Source organism: Fundulus heteroclitus, chromosome 8, assembly GCF_011125445.2.
Source record: "Fundulus heteroclitus isolate FHET01 chromosome 8, MU-UCD_Fhet_4.1, whole genome shotgun sequence".
Taxonomy (NCBI): Eukaryota; Metazoa; Chordata; class Actinopteri; order Cyprinodontiformes; family Fundulidae; genus Fundulus; species Fundulus heteroclitus.
Genome location: NC_046368.1, coordinates 31,706,236 through 31,726,198, shown reverse-complemented (window position 1 = coordinate 31,726,198; position 19,963 = coordinate 31,706,236). Strand labels below are relative to the sequence as shown.

The following is a 19,963-nucleotide window of genomic DNA, read 5'->3' as shown; positions in this document are numbered from 1 at the left end:
CAGCGAATGTGGAAGATTTTAGTGTTAAGGCAAAACCATGATGCTGCTGCGCTCAGTAGGGATCAAAGTGACTTTCCCTGGTGCTGCCTCAGGCACCCCGCTGCCAAATGGATCTGGTCCACACCAGGATGTTTCCTCGGACTCGTCCAAAGCTGTGGAAGATCCTTATTTCTACAGGAGGTTTCTGCACCTCCACCACCAGCTGTACCATTGCTGTGAAGGAGGCACCACCACCAGATGTATGTTTTTAGCAGCTTGTCAGTATGATAGGATGCAGTTATGGGTTGTACTCTTAAACAGAGGTTGTTTTACCACTCAGCTTGTTATTTTGCTCAATACTTTGAACTCAGTGGATGGCTCTGTGAGATACAAAGTCCAACATCTCTGTATTTTTCACAGATTATTTTTATTGATCACCTTGAGGCTATCACACGGAAAAACAAACAAACCCTGAAGTAGGTTTCTATTGGTGGGACTTCTGCTATATCCTACATTTTCTATATACTCTATACTGCAACCCACATTTTGTTAGAGTATGTACCAGAGATGTGGACTCAAGTCATGTGACTTAGAATCAAGACTTGTCTCAGCTTGTGAAAATCACAAAAGACTTTGGACTTGACTTGGACTTTGGCACCAATCCTTCGGTACTTGACTTTGACTGGAAAAGGCTTGGTATCTCACACCAGACAGAAAGCGTGTTTGAGTGGAACTGCTGGCGCGAAGGGATTGAACCGTGCCAGTCACGCCATCCAGCCCGTTTCGCAGCCCTGGCTGTTCGCCAATATTTCCTCCTCTGTTGCTGCAACAAGCACGCTGCATCTAATGTGTTGTTTACCTGCTATGAGAGCAAAGAGGCTGGAGCGGTGCTCTCTTCCAGCGCATTCAGAGAGGTGTGCTTTAGGTTGGAAAAAAGGAGGGTGGGGGGGGGGGGGCAGCTGTGCACGGCATCAGCCAAGCAACGGGTTTGTTCCCATGCAGCATACCTGTTAATGATAATGTTTGGGCAAATGTACGGGATGCCAGAGCTGCCACAAATGTGTGGGTATCGTGTTGGTTGATGGACCCACCGTAAAATGCTCCACCATAGAGAGTAGCTGTGAAATCTTCCCTGAAGTCATAATAATAATAATAATAATAATAATAATAATAATAATAATAATAATAATAATAATAATAATAATAATAATAATAATAATAATAATAATAATAATAATAATAATAGTAACAATAGTAACAATAATAGTAAAACAAACAAAGCAAAGGTGGGTCACCCACAGAAAATGTGTACTTTGTCTTAGTTATTTAGGTTTAATCACAAATTCAATGCTTGCAGTGCTGCACAGTTATGGTTCAGCCTTAATATTAGTATGCAAAAAAAGAGGATCTGGTTTCTGTTTTTCTCTTGATATTATTATTTTTTCTTAAAAAAGTATTTGTAAGAAACAAACTCCTTGCTTAAATGGAGGGAAAATCTGCTAATCCTCTATAGTCAACTGTCACGTAATTATTTTTGGAGTAAGTTATATATTAATTAACTACAAATTTTTAGTAAATTCTAATAATACCCATATTGGAACATGACGGCAAAAATGCGTATAATATCATTTGTGTGCACAGGCTATAAGGTGATCAAAAAGAAATAAATTGAGCTGGGAGAACATGTGGGTTGAAAACTGGAGAAGAGAGGCAACAACATCGAACTCCATTCTGACACATTAAACCAACTCAGAGTGATGAATTAAAGCTGATAAATTAGCTAATGTAGGTTAGATGTTTGATTAACGACTTGTTTTCTGCGCACTGATTTCATCACGGAGCCTGGAAAGTCACCAGTTCTATTTCCAATGCAAACTGCTAAACGATTGGCTTTTAAATCCGATGGCTAGCAGTTCAGTCTGCTGTAGACTTAGAAATAAACCTTTTTAATTAAGATGGCTGCAATAGAAATGGAGAAGGTTACATGTTTCCCTTAAACATCCAAGCATTTGCCTTATTCAGATCGAACGATTTCCTCTGATTGTTATGTGTGCATGGCAGGTTGCTGTCTTTGACCAAGAACCACAAAGCAAGTGCATCCAAGGTGGCAGACATAATCATGTTTTACAGAATTCATTTGATTAAAAAAGTATTTTTATATAGTTGTTTAAATTCACTGAAATAAAATAGATTATGGATCCGTTTGTTCATTATTTTCTTAATTTAATGAATGTCCATTTTTGGTTAATGTTTCATGTGAAAAAGCAACATCAGTACTCATTATCCAACATTTCTGAAGTTCTTTCCCTCTTGCTGGTTGTTCTAGTGGATAAAGACACTTTTTTTAAACAATTCATGAATTTCAACATAATTACCATCAAATTACTTGTTTAAGACCCAAAGGTTTAGGACTTCAACTCAAGGCCTGCAGGCCATTACTCTAGGCTTGAGACAACTTTTTGACTTGCAAAGCAATGACTCGGTCCCACCTCTGGTAAATACCCCATTTTTACACTCTTTCCTGTTGTATACTCTAACTTTGATGATGGGCTTCATCTTTAGCAGCCTGACAAATGCATATTTTACATTTTGACCATGCTGTCTGAAAAACACAGCTTTGTTCAATCTCCCAGCAACTAGCAAAGCCAAGGACAGACACAATTTGGAGGTGTGTGCTCCTCTCCTCAGTTGGATCATTGCCCTAGGACCAATGATCAAGTAGCGGCAATGAATTCTGCCAGGTTGAAGCGATATAACTGGAGCATTAAAAAGCATTAAAATGGAGCTGCCATTTTTAAGAGCAGTTCAATAACTTATTTGAAGCTCCTCCAGCGCTGTGTGGGCAGGACAGGGTTGTAACGTTGGTATGAGGGCATCATAGCGAGGCAAGCTTCAAATCCTCTAATGTGTAATTTCATTATTGTTTGTAGCGCAGAGTCATTTTAAAAGATGGATGTCTGTGAAATGTTCAAGTCTCGACACAAATCCTCAATTAGATTTTGTAATGATTAATGCTGGTGAACCCCATATTCAGCCGGACACAGAGTTACGTCTGTTTTAAAAGTTTACTGAAATGATGAGTAGTGGCAGCTGAGGCAGGCAAGCATAACCAGACTTGAACAGACGATTTAATGACTGGTGGTGCAGGCAGGGATGAGCGGCTGGAGTTCAGTGGGAATAAGGCAGAACTGCAGCACGCAGACACAGGCAACTTTCTTCAGTGAAGCTAACAGAAGATTCCAGCTAGCAGAGCACACAGGAACTGGTTGGGTCGAAGCAGATCACACGAGACGAGAAGAGACGTTCTGGCTGTGAGTGGATGACTGTGGCAGGTATGTGTAGACAGGTTTCACAGTTAACTGCAATTAGCAGCTACAGGTGGAGCTGATCTAGAGCAGGGATGGCTGGAGGGAGACTGAGGTGATTGGATGATGGCTTAGAGGAGAAGGCTGATTAAGAAAAGTCCAGGATTTAGGTTTGTACTTGGACTGGGCCGTTCTTACTCCTGAATACGGCTGCCTTTTGTCTTCTGTTTTTCAGCTTTGAGCAGGGTTTTCTTTCAGGATTGCCCAGTAAGCAGCTCTTCCATCGTCCCCTCATAGCTGATGAAGTTACTTGCCCCTGCTAAAGAAAAGAAGGCCCACAGCATGGTGCTGCCACCCCCGTTTGTCATTGTGAATGACTAATAATTATCCTGCCAATATGTTACTCCACATGAGTCTGGGCCTCTTGGCTGCTTCTCTGATCAATGCTCTCCTCGCCTGGCCTTTTCTGCTTTAGTAGGCGTCCATCAGCCAAGTCTTCATGTTTGCAGCTGTGTCAGACTATTTTACTTTTAGCTGACATGTTGAACAGAACTCTGAAAGAGCGTATCGTTTTAATATGCGGTATTAGCTTTATTATTTATCCTAATTAAATGACTTTTGACAGTCATCGGTTGGGCTGGATTTTATGCAGAGCGGTTTCCTTCCCCTTCACAGTTTTCCACTGTGTTGTGTTGGTCTGTCACATAAAATCTCATTTAAATGGACTGAGGTTTGTGGTTGTAACGCAAGGATTGCGAAACAGTTTAAGAGGCCTGAGCGCTTTTGAAACGGCGGCGTAACTGCTTCACATACGACTGGACGTGGCCCCTGCTGAACGGCGCAGCAGCTGCAGACGCAGAGCAGCTCGAGGGTTGATAGAGACGGAGGGATTCAACCGTCCAGAGGGGACGGAGGGGAGAGAATCCCACGGCGACGAGTGGAGTCAAAGAGGAAGAGTTGTGGGTAAAGAACACGTCAAGACGCCGAGGTCAAAGGAGGCAAAGGGAGCGAGAAAGAACAGAGCGTCTCGATGAGTCCTCCAGGTACAATCTGCAGCCCTCGTGTTCGCTTTCAACATGGGATGCAGCCGCACGTCGTGCACGTCTCCCCCTCCCTTTGTGTGGTTTTCCTGCTCAGCTGTGATGGAAGTTCCGCGGTCCTTGATAGGAGGGAATTCGAGTGGCGATCACGTGATCCGAGGAGCACCCCTCCCTCTCCGTCAAGATTCATGATGTCTGACCTAAATCTGCTAAGTACAAAAAAGGAAAGCAGCGGTGGAAAAACCAGGCGGCGGCGGGTGTGTGTGTGTGTGTGTGTGTGTGTGTGTGTGTGTGTGTGTGTGTGTGTGTGTGTGTGTGTGTGTGTGTGTGTGTGTGTGTGTGTGTGTGTGTGTGTGTGTGTGTGTGTGTGTGTGTGTGTGTGTCAGGGAACGTTGGTGGCTCTGATGTTGGCAAATTAGCATGTCACTTGGTAACCGTCAGATAAAGGAACTCATTAGGTAAAGGCAGAGCAGCAGCATGGAGCAGGGATAAAGAACGTGGAAGAGGAAGAGGGAACATGTGGACCTGAAGATGCAGGTGTAATATCTGATGAGCCAGTAAAAAAAAAAAGAAATAAAGAAAAACATGTAGAAGTTAATGTGTCTGGGTCGCCATTTCTCCAGTGTCAAGCCCTCTACAAAGTAAAGCAGCAGTGCTCTCAGGAACTGTTTTAATTATAAATGTGTCACTTCTTTTTGAAAAATGGTAAATGAGAAACATTATGTGTGTTGCAGATATTACTTTTAAATGTGTCTTTATCCCGTCTGCATAAAGACTTCATGTGCTAATATAATATTAACAGAGCAATATGTCTTCCTCAGGGCAATGCCCAGAATGTCTTTTTTTAAAGAGATCTTTGATCTTAAGGAGTCTTGTCCTGGTCAAATAAAGGTTGATTGTAACGAATAGGCTGGTGAACCCGATATTCAGCCCCACACAGAGTAACGTATTTTTAAAAAGGTTTATTGGGAGGGATGAATAGTGGCCGGTGAGGCAGACAAGCAGAACCAGATGTGAACAGATGAGTTTTGGCAGATGGTGCAGGCAGGTGGGGATGAGCGGGAGACCAGAGGATGCAGGTAGAGAAAGACCAGAACAGCCGATGTAGACCGCGGAAACACCAGAACAGGCAGAGCAAGCGGCTGGAACTCTGGGAGAACACAGGCAGAACTGCAGCGCGCAGACACAGGAAACTTCAACTCAAGAGTCCAGCTGGCTGAGCACACAGGATCAGTAGAGACAGGGCACATCAAACAGGAAGACGAGAAGGGAAGAAGAGACGTTCTGGCAGGGATGAGTTGGGTGAGGCAGGTATACGTAGAGCTGAGTAACTAATTAGTGGCAACAGGTGGAGCTGATCTGGAGTAGGGTGGTAGCTGGAGGGAGGCTGAGCTGAGCTGAACACGTCTTTCCATTCATTTGGGAACTCAGCACCAGTCCTAGCGGACCCTAAAGACTTTTGATTGCTTGGGCTTCTCAGTAAATGTGGTCGACCAATGCAGCCAACTTCATCTCTTTCAAAAACAGGTCTGTCTATCGTCACTACCTGTACATAGTGTTTTTCTGTGTGTATCCTAAGCCGGTGTCTGTCTCGAACAAATTTCTCCACAGTAACACGCGGCGACAAGCAAAGATTCTTGATTCTTGATTGCACCTTGGGGCAGAGACGTGGGAAAGGGGAAATTGATGGAGAGTTAACCACCTGAAATGGAGAAAGCTGCTAAAACGCATCTGTTTGATTTAGGGCTGGACAATATAGGAAAAAAAGCACATCAATAAAAAAGAAATCATATTGATCGATATCGATAGTTATAAAAAAAATTTAATGCCTGTATTTTAAGTGCAGCCCTGGCCATTGTATGCTGTTGCTTAGCAACCTATTTTTAAATACAGAACACACAAACAGTGAATTCATACTCAACCCTTTGTTCAACCAACTTTTTACCAGAACTGTAAGTGTTAAAAAAAAGAAAAAAGAGCTCTTGCTCTCTGAACTCTTTGAAGGGGGCGGAGCTTGGTGACGGAGCGTTCCTGGGTCTGCGTTGTGATTGGTTGGGAGGATGTAATGACTGTAGTATTAACCTACATGATAGGTTAGAGTGCAAAATGAAGGTAAACTGTTCTTCTATCGAACATTTTATTGACCTTTTTGTTTTATTGAACCAAACGTCTATCGATCATATATAGCGTTACTGAATTATCGTCCAGCCCTAGTCTAATTAAAGTTGAGCTGTTTTGAAACTACAACTGGGAAGCTATGAGTGGCGCGTCTTTTAAGCAGCTGACTAATCTACTGGCTAATATCAGCTTGTTGTACCTGCTTTAGTCTATAAAGAGCAGAACAACAAAAAGGTATAATTATGTTCAATAAGTAATAGAAAACAGCTACTAAATGTATTGGATGTTTAATTTTTCTCTTAAGTCCATGAATCAAAATCAGCGTTGCAGCTAATAAAGAGAAGTTATAGATAACACTATTTTAGGAATAGGAATAATTGAGACTCTTGCTGTTTTTGTTTTGAACTTTTGCATAAATATCATCCAAAGTTTTATGTGATATTGCTGTACTATGAGAACGTCGTACCAGCCCATCTCATAAAGTCTTCAATTTAGCTGAAGGCTCATGCCCCAAACATGCAGGCCGGTAAACCATGCAGATGCTTGACGGCTTTCTTTCTCTTTGTTGTTGTTGTTACCAGATGGGAGCCTGCTGTTGGCAGGGCGGGAGTCCAGATGGGTGAACTTGAAGGTACTACCGAGACCATTTTTGGGTCAGTTATAGATGTAAAGCACTTCTTTTAGTTCACATATCTAAAGTGAGTCAGGATTGTCAAAAAAGTAAGTCCCCCTGCTCTAGTGCTGTAGAAGTGGCCACAATTAATAATTAGCCCCTTCATTCAAAACAGCAGACTTACAACTACTCACATTTTTAGGGATTGGGGTGGGACTCTTTTTCCAGGCAACATAACATGCTAGCTGCGTCAGAAAATGTGCAATTTAGGTGACCTACGTTTGTGAAGAAATGTCTTTCCATCCATCATATTTTAGAGCTATTTAACATGCTCCTGATCCTGTGTGTTGGTGTGTTATATGAAGAAATGCAAGAGAAAAATGCTTCATAGCTCAAAAGCCTTGATTGATGGCCTTGATTGCCTTGATTGATGATACAACAGATCTGGATGTTCTCAGATCTGTTGTGGTAATAGTTGAACTGAGCTTTGGAATAAGCCTCACCTTTTCTTAGATTGGAGGGATCATTAGCGTCATTAGCTTGAAGCACTGAAGGAAAGATCAGCTGTTTCATTTCCAACTTTGGGCTGAGATGTGTAAAATAATTCCTCTTGATTTAATAGAGACTTTAAACTATCCGGGTGGCGCACCTGCTCGCTTGCGAGTTCCTTAAATGTGTCTGGAGTTAAGTGACATTCACCATGTGGTTCTGCAGGGCATTGATCAGAACTTTGGCGTCATCGCCATGAGATGTGGTCTAATGACATCCACGCTGCTGTTTGAAGCCGAGCACTGACCATGGTCAGGTGGCGTGGTGTCAAAATGGAAACAGCATGTCTAAAACAAGTTCTTCATATGAAAACTGGGATTGAACTAGAATTTATAGTGGGTCTTTTGTGAATTAGACACTTGGTTAAAAATGGAAAGTTTAGAGGCGTACCAATATAGTTCACCTGAAAAAGGTTATTGTATTAAAGTTTCTTCAGAATGCTGAATGTCCCAATTTATTTGTGTGTAGTATAAGCTGCTTAACTAAGAAATTCAGTGAACTTTTTTTTTTTTTTTTTTTACGGGGTCGGTTTAGCTTTAGCTGCCATAATAGTCTTGGTTGCAGGAATGTCCCTTTTTCACTAAGCGAAGGCTGCACAAAATTAGGATGTGATATGTGATAATAATAGGACTTACAGTAAATAAACAAATAGGCTCTTGGCAAACATATAGCCTAGATAATGTTAACGGGAAAAAGAATTATTGTTTCTATTAAAAACAAGGTTTTGTTGAAAAAAGTCACTTCTGGCCAACATCAGCTATTTTGGCAAATAAAACTACTTGCCTTGGAAAACATTTATGTGCTTTATTTAACAACTAGTGTCACCAAATATATTACAACTTATTACAGATAGCCTGAATGCATGGTACTTAAATAATTAGCTAACATTTCCTTCTTCAATTGTTATGGCACTAGTGGCCTTTATTTGACAGTACACTGACAGGAAATGGGGTTGAGACATGCGGCAAAGGTCCGTCGGCCCTGGACGGGTGCCTCAAGGAGTGAGGGCTGCCCCTTCGCCACCGCTGCGCTCAACTAGTTAATATTTACTGCAGTCCATACAGTTACTGCCGATATACAGGCGCTGATCATATAATTAGAATATGATGAAAAAGTAAATTTTCTTCAGTAATTCCATTCAAAAGGTGAAACTTGTATATTATATTCATTCATTGCAAACAAACTGATATATTTCAAGTGTTTATTTTTTTTAGTTTTGATAATTATAACTGGCAACTAATTAAAAGCACAAATTCAGTATCTCAGAAAATTAGAATAATGTGAAAAGGTCCAATACTGAAGACACCTGGTGCCTCCCTTTATTCAACTAATTAACTCAAAACACCTACAAAGGCCTTTAAATGGTCTCCTAGTCTAGTTCTGTAGGCGATACAATCATGGGGAAGACTGCTGACTTGACAGTTGTCTAAAAGATGACCATTGACACCTTGCACAAGGATAGCTGAGTTGTCCAAGGGTATGTTCATTTCCTTTGGAAATAAAGGTCCCAGGGTCTGGAGCAACAGAGGAGAGGCCCTGATTCCACGTTGCTTGAGGTCCAGAGTAAAGTTTCCACAGTCAGTGATGGGTTGGGGTGCCATGTCATCTGCTGGTGTTGGTCCACTGTGTTTTCTGAGGTCAAAGGTCAACGCAGCCGTCTACTAGGAAGTTTTAGAGCACTAAATGCTTCCTGCTGGTGACCAACTTTATGGAGATGCAGATTTAATTTTCCAATAGGACAGAAAGCTACCACTATCTGGTTTAAGGACCATAGTACCCCTGTTTCTAATTGGCCAGCAAACTGGCCTGACCTTAACTCCACAGATAATCTATGGGCTGTGGTGAAGAGGAAGATGCGATACGCCAGACCTAACAATGGAGAAGAGCTGAAGGCCTCTATCAGAGCAAGCTGGGCTCTCATAACACCTGAGCAGTGCCACAGGCTGATGGACTCCATGCCACGCTGCATTGCTGCAGTAATCCAGGGAAAAGGAGCTCCAACTAAGTACTGATTGCTCTACAAGCTCATGATTTTCATGTTCTTACTTTAAAATTGACCAACATTGTGGATTTTTTTTTTTGTCTTAAATAATCTAATTTTCTGAGATCCTAAATTTGGGCTTTTCATTAGTTGTCAGTTATAATCATTAAAACAAAAAGAAATAAACACTTGAAATATATCAGTCTGTGTGTAAAGAGTGAATATAATATACTTTTTGAATGGAATTACTGAAATGAAAATCAACTTTTGTTTTTTGTTTTCTGTCACTGCATCTCTCTGCTTGCCCACACCTGATGATGGGAGTTAATTGTCATAGATCTCGTTGTTGCAATATTTAGCCAATAGTATCACAGTTTCCCTGATTTATTGTGAAGCCCTAATGAAAAATCATCCACCAGTAATCTGAATCACTAGTTCCTATGCTTTGTCACCAGACATGAAACATGAATTTGGTTTGTGTGTGTGTGTCTCTTTGTAGACGAGTGCGTGAATTTCAAGAATGTCCTCAAGACTTTCAAAACTTCAGGGGCAAGATGGCATTTTTCTTTACTGGTAGCTGGTATGCATATCCTTGCTATTTAAAAGCTTCATTTGGTCATGATGACGAGTAAAAGAAAATGTCTAGTGTGATGCAAAGTGCAAAATTGTAGTCTGATCTGCGTTTAACCGAGTCAGTGTCGACCCCCTTGGTTGCTCACAGTGAGACTAACCTCCATACTGAGCTATTGCACAGGACAGGCGGCTGGTGTTTTCACAGTTCGCCTCTAGTGTTTATTGGTTAGCTGCACCTTTTATGAAAAAACGTAAATTTTGGGTACTTTGCTGCATCAGGGGTCAGTACGTTTTTCTTCTTCATCCTCTCCCTCTCTGCTCCTCCTTTCTTTCTCGCTCCATTTGAACATGGAGGGGTCTGGCACCCAATTTGCTGTGTATCTCCCTGCACCGCATTTTAACAGACGTAGTGGAGTGGGTCTTCTGATCTCTCTGCAGGCGGGTATGAAGCTTCATAGTGGGGTTTGCAGCCAGGACAAGGCAGCAGCAGCTGTCTGTGAGACTGACTACAGAAGTGGAAAGGGAATCACCGCTCCCTCAAGTAATTACTATGGACTCAATATGAATCAATATGAAATATTTCTGTTCAAAATAAAACATTATTTCTATATAATAAAATAATATTTGCATTAATATACATTACACCTCTGAAAAAGACCTGAGAAGTCGTAACAGCTGAGCCGTTCTTTCCCCTCTTGTCTCAAGCTGGTCCACAACTGGTGTCATTTCAAGTTGTCGCCAGAGGGGGCAGACGTCAGCAAATAGCATGGAAGTTGCGCAATGCACCTTTTTAAAGTGGATATTTTAGAGTTTATAAAGAGCTTCAGCTTGTTGTTGTTGGACATATAAATCTAGCCCAAAAAGTTTGGCTAGTGAACACAAATAAATGCATTCTTAACCTGTTTGAGCCTAACTTAGAACTAATGCTGGGAAGGTGCCGTCTGTCTCTAAGGTCTTTTTATGCAAATCATGTGGCCTTTTTTGTTCAGATAGCTATGGATATCTTTACTTGGGGCAATAAGAGAATTCAAACAATTTCAAACACAAACTAAAGGAACGAGCATATAGATAATAAAAATGAATAAATAAGAAGCCACCGGCCATTGAGAACATGGACTGCTACCCATAAGCCTTTGCATCCTAAGGTTTTCAGATCCAGTACTGGGGCCAGGCAGTGCTCATGGGACGCCTGTCAGAAAGTTCATAATCCAAAGACTCCAGCAGTAATAGCCTCCATAAAACCAGCCGTCTTCTCCTGCATGTTGCAGGTCTCTTTTTGACAGCCAGAGCCATTGAAGATGTCACTGGGGGTATAGCGAATGTTTTAAGAGCTTATTTAGCCGACATCCTGAGACATCTTATTTTGTCTGAGTCAGGAAATATTAAGTTGTTCAGGTTACGCTCAAAATGGAGCAATAGCAAATCTCTATCGCTTCCACATCCTTTATATAGAAGCAAACAAACCGAGCCTTGGATTCATAGATGCAGCAAATTGTAGTTTCTCTAGTTTAGTGACTTCATGGTCATGATGAGGAACATATTAATTAAATATCAATTCAATTAATGTTTTACAAACAAAAAAACCCTTCATAGTCAAACCATCAACCTGACCTAAATAGAAACCGAGAATCAGATCAAATTTAGGGCGCTTTACCTGAATACCTGATATACAATTTGGTGCTGAAGTTGCTTTACATACACAACATGCTTCTGACTATGAACTAATACAAATTGAATATTACACAAAACAAACTGAGTGAGGTCCAACTAAAGCTTCAGTCCACTTCCACTCTGATGTTGGTCAGCCCCGTCTGAGGAGGAGGATCAGGGAGTTCCCTCAGGCCGCGTCATCAGGCCGTCATCATGTCTGCTCTCCATGAATCTTGTTATCAGGAAGTTGGCCTCAAAGAGAGAGAAGTTTGTGGTCTGAGTGGTGTGATTTAAGCGTTTCTCTTTCATCTCCTCTTACACATGTTTGTGTAACAGTGTGTGACGCTGCACGCACAATCTGTGATGCAGAAATCCAGCGTCTGGTAACTAACTGGTAACTGTCAGATCCTTTTATTTATTTATTTTCTTCGTCAAACACTTCAGAACCGAATCCTTCTTTTAAAAGTCTGTAAATGCATCAGGTTTAGGGGCAGATGTTTACATGCATAAATAGTTTTGATTGCTTCTTTGTGTGTTAGACTCATAAATACCTCTATCTTTTATTGACAATGTCTAATTTGTTAATTTAATATCAACACGTCAGCTGACTAGGCGCTAATATGGTCACATCTGTGTCTGTAAATCAAAGTACATCTAACATAATTATGTAACCTATACACACAGAAAGTGCTGATAAATGATCCACGACTTAGTGCAATTCCAGCTGTTTTGTTTCTGGCCTCTGAGGTTTGTTAGAGACCATTAGAGAAGCAACATCCCCATAAAGACCAAGGAACACAGCAGGAAGGATGCTGTGGGCAGGTTTAATCCAGAGGGAGGTTAGAAAACAACATCTCAAGCATGGAAGATCTCCCAGAGCTCTCTCCATTCCATCATCTAAACATGGAAGGAGTCTGGCACAACTGCAAACCTACCAAGACATGGCCGCCACCTAAAGGGATGGGGCCGGGTACGGAGAGCATTGTGCCAGAAGGATCCACAACTCTGTGTGTGTGGGGGGGGGGTTCTGTTGAAAGGGCAGCTATGGGTTGCCTACAAATCTGGCCTATGTAAGTGGCTAAAGCAGAAGTCCTGTTTTCCGTCAGTTGCCTATCGTGTATGGGTCACAGAAAACACGTGATCGGTGGTCTAGATCCACCAGTTGGGGGGGCAGATACTGCACCTCGACATCTCCAGCTGTGGGCGTGGCCACTGGGAGGCTCGGGCTGCTGTTGACTGTCTGTTTGGATGCCGTCACTGTTCTGGAGTTTCCACCCTGTTCCATGCTGATGAAAACGGGCCAAAGGTTATTAGTGTGTGCCTAAACCAGCATCCAGGCTTCATGATGTGAAGCTGAAACATGTTACCAGGGTTGAGCCTTGTTCCGCCTGTATGTTTGACACCTCCACCAGCTCCTCAGTCTGAGCCTCACCTTGGATCACTGACCTCTGACATTTGTACCTCACTAACACAGAAAAGCATGGCCTCTCATGCCCTGAGATCCAACTATCAGCTGTTGCTCACGGTTCCTTTTGCCCGTACAGAGCTAGGGAAGAAAGCCTTTAGCCACGCAGCTCCTTGTGCGTGGAATTTGTCACAGAGACTGGAAGTTGACTGAGTTTTTATCCTTAAATGCTTTTAAGTTGAAAGTGAGAGAATTTGAAACAGCCTCAATTATCTGTATTTGTTTTACTTGATATGTTGAATTTAATGTATCTCTGTTCAGTATGTAACTTGGCTGCCTCTTGGCCAGGACTCCCTTGAAAAAGAGGTTTTTAATCTCAGTGGGATTTTTTCCTGGTTAAATAAAATATAAAAAGGTGCTCTGCTCAGATAAGGACCAAACTTAAAGCATTTTGGCCTTTCATTACAGCACATGTGTGGTGGAAAGCTAACACTGCACATCCCCCTGAACACGCAATGCCCACAGTGAAACCTGGTAGGGGCAGCATTACCCTGTGGGGATGTTTATGCCAATAAAAGACATTAACGGTTGTTGTTTGCAAAGGTCAGCAAAATGTGACTTCAAGGGGATGAATGTTCATTTTAAAGCTGAGCCCAGGACAGGCGTTAGAGCCAGGACAGGCGAACAGAGATTCTGGCCCGGAGTGAAGGGAGACTACAGGAGACGGAGTCATAAAGTGTTTCTCATCTTATTACAGTCCTTCAGTGTTTTGTACCAGCTTCCATTGGTTTACTTTTATCAGCTGAACCCTGAAGTTGATCCCAGTGAAATGTCCATTTTCTTACATAATCTTTAAAGGTCACAGTGGAGGCAAGGACTTCTGCAAAAGGAAGCGCGTCCTCACTCGTAGCAACTCTGGCAGGCCTCCCTGCCTTCTTGCTTGTGTCTTGTTCAAATCTATTTTCGGATCCAAGGCATCCTTGCAGATGTTTAGCTGAGACCCGATTTATCAATGCCAAGTTCAAGTGGAGGAATAGGGTGGGGAATTTAGCAAAAAAATAAAATAAATGTTTGAACAAGAGAATAATCAGTTAGTTGTTGATCAAAAGTCAGCGGCGTCTTGTGTGTTTTGGGTTTCTCCGAGCACCTGTGCTGGACCCCGGGGTGATGCAGGAGGGCACCGACCCTTTTTGTTAACAATTATGTGTTGTCATTTCTGCTTTAACTTTCTGTTCTCTCTCTTTTCTCTTCATAGTAGGTACACCTGGTCTGGCGTTCTGTTAACTTTGACATCATCCAGAGAAGACGACTCACCTGCTACTACCATCTAATGTAGAACAGATTACTAGATCAATGTGTGCTTCTGTGCTTTTTTGTTTCTCTTGTTGTGTCTCTGTTCTGTCTTCTGTAACCCCAGTCGGTCGAGGCAGATGACCGTTCATACTGAGCCCGGTTCTGCCGGAGGTTTTTTTTCCCGTTAATGGGTGGTTTTTCTTCCCACTGTCGCTTCATGCTTGCTCAGTATGAGGGATTGCAGCAAAGCCATGTACAATGCAGATGACTCTTCCTGTGGCTCTACGGTTCCCCAGGAGTGAATGCTGCTTGTCGGGACTTTGATGCAATCAACTGGTTTCCTTATATAGGAAATTTTTGACCAATCTGTATAATCTGACCCAATCTGTATAATATGATTGAACTTGACTTTGTAAAGTGCCTTGAGATGACATGTTTCATGATTTGGCGCTATATAAATAAAATTGAATTGAATTGAATTGAACGGAACGGGGGTCCAGAACATGGCTCCTGTCTGCAGCAGCAAAGGCTTTCGCCTGCTCCTCCGTGACCGGCTGTACGTACGGCGGTGTGCTGAGAGAAGAGTGTGCCTCTTCACATCTCTCTTCTCTTAAATTCCTTTTGAAATCAGCCGGCTAAATTTAGCTCGCAGCACCCCTCCCCCCGCTTCCAGAGGTATCAGAGCTGCAGCAGACAGTGATAGGCTAACGGTTTGAAGTGCGCAGTCCACACACACACACACACACACACACACACACACACACACACAGATTAAAGTTAGTGGCACAGAGTGGGAGGTCGCTATGTCTTTGTGCACAAAGTGTGGGCTATGGTGATGATAAAGCGCTGCTGTGCAGCAAACGAGCTGTGCGGGTTTGTCTGTTTACGTGCATGTTTTTTTTTTTTTTTTTCTGTCTCTCAGGGCTGCTGCTTGAGGACAGTGGGGGCTCTCTAATGATCCCGCCGTTCATCCAATGAACCCCCTTAACTCCATGAAACCCTCCCTTCCTCCCACTCCACAAAGGTACCCATACACGTGCACACTGAGCTGACATTACACTCAGGCGAAGCGTGCGCCTCGCAGGGATGAAGAAGAGTCTTTATCTGCGCGGCTGTCTCGTTCAAGCAACAGTGCCACTTCATTACGGACCTGCACAGGGATTCGTCTTGAATGAATAATTGAACTCGCGGGTCGTTGTAGACCTCTAGGAGGAAACCAATCTGAATATTGCTCAGCCATGACAAAGAAAGGAAGCAAGTGACAGGTCCTTTTTTTTTATACATTAAAGCCCCAGCGCATCATTCAGCGTGCAGTGAAGGTAATCGGCCGATCTTCACCGGTCAGACCACTCGGACCGGTTTCAGGCTAATCTGCTCTGCCTGTGGGGCCAAACTACTTGACTTTAAAGTGCTTTTAAAACTGCTTGCCATATTTTTAAACATCCTAACACTGCACCAGCATTTCATGCCAGCAACAAACTCAAAAAAGCCTTTTTTAAATGTACGAGTTTTACAGTCCTCAGTGATGCCGTAGTGAAGCAGTGGTCAGCTTAGAGAAGGACAAGAAACAGGATTCTTTGGGCATTTTTGCTGTTTTATAACTGATAACTGTAAAGATTTTGTAGAAAATTCTTGCACTTCAAACAATTACTTTTTCTATTATGGGGGTGGCGTACCTTGATTATTTTACAAAAGTCCTGTCCTCTTCTGCCAGTAAAATCTGCCTTTTTAAATACTTTCTGCAGTTTGAGTTGAAAAAGCCTCTCCTTGGTGTCTTAATTCTGGTTTGGATAGGCCTAGACTTTAAGTTAGACAGGCATCTCTCAATGATTTGTACCGTTCTCAACGGTCTTTATCTAAATAAAAATAATAATAATTTTGATTTTTTTTTTTTTTTTTCTAACCCCTAATGCACCTTACTTGTTTTATTGAGTTCTCTTTCGTGATGAGCTCCAAGTGTTTGAGGAAGGCCTCCTTGCCATCACCCTAATCAAGTCAGGATTCTGGCCAGGCCACTCCAGAATATTAATATCGCTTGTAAACAGAATAAACTGGTAAAATTAAAAAAAAGTACTTAAAACATAACTCTGGCAGGGGAATGAAGAATTTTGGGCTTAACAGTAGCATGACCTATGAATATCAACACACTTCTCTTACTTAAAGCAGGGCATGTCCACTCGTCTTTCCCCTTTTTAGCAAATTCTAGGACAAATGGGCCTCCGTCACGCCATATTTCTCCTTCAGGGAAATGCAAAGTCATGGTTTTATAATTAAAAATCCCTAAATAAAAACGTTTTAACATAAATAACATGAAAAGATTTACTACTTCTCCAATGAATAAATCTGTTAAATTTAAAAAAGACTCGTATATATAAAAAAAAATCTGATATATTAAGTGTGACATTATACTACTGCGGTCAAAATGAATTGATTTTCAAGCTTTTCACTTATCTTTTCCAGGGATGCCAATAAATGTGATTGTGTTATTTTGAAGTGACAGAGACTGCCGGCTGCCTGCAAGTGATGTGGTCTGACAGTCATGCTGCAGTGGTAGTTTCCTGTTGAGCAAATGGTTTAGAAGGAGGAAGCAGAGGCTAACCTCAACTGTCAGATGAACCAAACTTGCTCAGGTTAATCTTTAGCTCACCAAAGCATTTGTTTCTGACCTTTACTCAGCTCAGTTTCCCTGCGCTAGAACAGCAAATGAGACCTAACAAGGTGTTAAACGCTCCTTGTTTTCAGGAGGAAACCATGAAACCTTGTCTGTGATGCTGTCGTTGCGGTTACTGCCATCTGGATGAATGCTCTCTCTCTCTCTCTCTCTCGCTCTCGCTCTCTTTCTCTGCCTCTCCTGAACCGTCCCTTCTTATCCCTCTGCAGCACTGACGGCCCCTTCCTAAATGAGCCAGTCTCCTGGCAACCAGGCACCAATCAACACCCGAGATCTCTCTCTGTAGTAACCACAGTGTGGGGCGTGACCAATCCCACACACAGCCAGGTAACACATGACTCACTACCAGGGGACATTGTTCTCCTCTTGTCTTCTCTAACACAAGCTATGATTTATGTTATTTGTGGAACATAACATTTGTGCTCTTTAAAGGTACAGAGCAGCAGTTCAAACACAGCTGTTTTAACCTAAGGTGCCCATTATAAAATGCTGCTAACAGAATTTGTGTAGATGATTCTTTGCTGATTCTTGTTGCCTACATCCTTTGCTTTTAAACGTTTCTTAACGATATGTTAAAAATAGAATCCTAGTAGGATTAAAGTCTAAAAGCCAATTAATATCCATCATACTGTTGGGTTTATTTGATATTCATGAATTATTATAACATGTGGAAATAAAACTTTAAATAATCTGCTTGTTTTTATTTAAAACAAATGACGGATGGCGCTCCTTTAGCTTCCACACCTTGAATGTTCCTGTTATTCATGGATGAAAATATGTCCAAACAGCTAAATTTGGTGCTTCTTGTAACTAAGGGGAAAAGTGTAGGAGCCTTCTTTCAGCCATCTGGCTGGCAGTTCGCAGCAACAAGTGGGGGAAGGGCTGGCTAAAGAAGTGAGCATCTCTTTATTAGGACTTTGGGATGGGTCTTTTAGAGCTGTGGCCCCCAGACTGGAATGCGTTGCGTCCATCTTTACGCTGTGCTGACTGTTCATTCTTTTAAGAAGCAGTTAAAGACCCTCTTGTTCCTGTTGGCCTTTAACTAGTTTTATCCTACGATGTTGCATTTATGCTGTTTTTTCTTTTTTTTTTTATCATTTTACATTCTTATTTTATGTTGTTTCATGGTTGTTTTTATTATGAAGCACTTTATGGTTTTTGTCCTGTAAAAGGTGCTTTAAACATAAAGTTTAATTATTTACTTACTTCAGACAGTAAGTTCCTAGGAACGGAAATGAGGGGAAATTTGAGCAATTTTGAAATGCAACAACGTTTGCATAGCTGGATGCTGGCAGCCGCCCGACACCTACACAGATAATGTAACACGACACAAAGATCACCGCTATACTTTATGCTTATTCTAAATTTGCATCGGAGGTGGTGTGTTAAGATAGGAGTTTAAAGGCAGGTAGACCTGTTATAACAAGCTAATTACTTCCTTTACTATTGCCTGTAGTTGCCACTGGTTACCATATACGCAGAACTTGACTTACATCCTGTCCCCCTCAGGACTTACCAAGGAACGAGTCTGAAAACAACCCTGGCAACACTATGGGCATGAATTACAGTATATCTGACAGGCTCTTCTTAGGCCTGGGATCTTTTCCAGTACCATGATGTACTGAGGGTTTAAAAACAGACGCTTTTAAAAGCAATAAATTCTGCATCATGCTGTTCCTACAGTTTAAGGTTCTTGTACAGACATGCCAGGGAGAGTAGTAGGTGTTTTCTGTGACTATACAACATGTGAAGTTGCACATGAAATTGCACACTGTCGGTCAGCTAGCTGAAATAAAGCTGCTTTCTTTTTTTTTATATTTCAAAAAAAAAAAGTTTTTTTGGAAAGATTTCTATCCCAACAAAAATGAAGAGTGAACATGTAAAAACTAAAGGAGCACCACCTATCACTCCTGATGAGGCAGCAGCACTGTTTTAAAACCCCAGTGTGGAAACTGTGAGCTGGTTGGCTAGTGCTCTAAACAGAAGCAATCCTGTTCTACGTTTTGCCGTAAGATCGTTGTGTTTATATCACGTCATCTTTACTCAAGGTTATCACTGCATGACAATGTCTCACGGGTCTGTGTCGAGATCACAGGTCAATATAAAAAACACTTCTTCTACAGTCTGGAAAGGTTTGATTTTTGATTTCAGTGTTTTACAGGTCTGGATAAGCATGGAAAATATTTACATCTCCACACTTTATTCCCCATTTCACTTTTTCTAAATGTGGTGTTCTTTCTTTTGTCCCACCTCCCTTCTTTCCTTGTCTCTTTTAGTTGTCTCCTATCCTACTTCCTTATTCCTACTACCTTGTATCCTTACTTTTGTCCTTTCCTTCCAGGCTCCATATTTCAAGAGTATTGACAATAGACATTTCTGTCAATCATTTACAGAGAACTTTAGGATTTCATATTGTCAAATGACCATAAAGGACTAAGAATGCTGGAAATTCTTCCATGAAAAATATGTAGGAACTCTGAATTAGGCTCATTTAAAGGCATACTATGCAACATTTTTCAGTTAATTAATGTGTTCCATACCGTTTTGGATGATTAAATGAGTCATTTCAGGTCGAACAAAGGTTTTCTCGGCCGCCCTGGGGGTCTGTGGGGGAAATACCGTACTTGCAATTGCAGGAGCCCTCGGCCCGCACTCACAGAAGTCTTGCTTTACTGCGAGAACTCCATGTGTTTTTGCCCTGCCATTCACTATATGCACGCGCAAAAGCAACATCAAAGAACCGCGTGTTAACGTCAAATAAACATACAAGCATATTGAGTTTTATT

At 41.8% G+C, this 19,963-nt stretch overlaps 1 protein-coding gene across 5 annotated transcripts in view; it reads left to right on the top strand.

The window, feature by feature from the left end:
• zmiz2 (zinc finger, MIZ-type containing 2) overlaps positions 1-19,963 on the top strand; it is a 52,246-nt gene that overhangs the window by 4,803 nt on the left and 27,480 nt on the right. For 2 of the 5 annotated variants that reach the window (XM_036140594.1, XM_036140593.1), the window contains exon 2: positions 17,387-17,504. Coding sequence is in view for 3 of the 5 variants with exons in the window: in XM_036140590.1 (XP_035996483.1) it covers positions 15,481-15,530; positions 17,387-17,504 (168 nt within the window). In the remaining 2 variants the exon portion in view is untranslated. Of the gene's footprint in view, positions 1-7,023; positions 7,096-15,428; positions 15,531-17,386; positions 17,505-19,963 lie in introns of all 5 variants that reach the window. The other 3 variants (XM_036140590.1, XM_036140592.1, XM_036140591.1) reach the window with 3 other exon arrangements.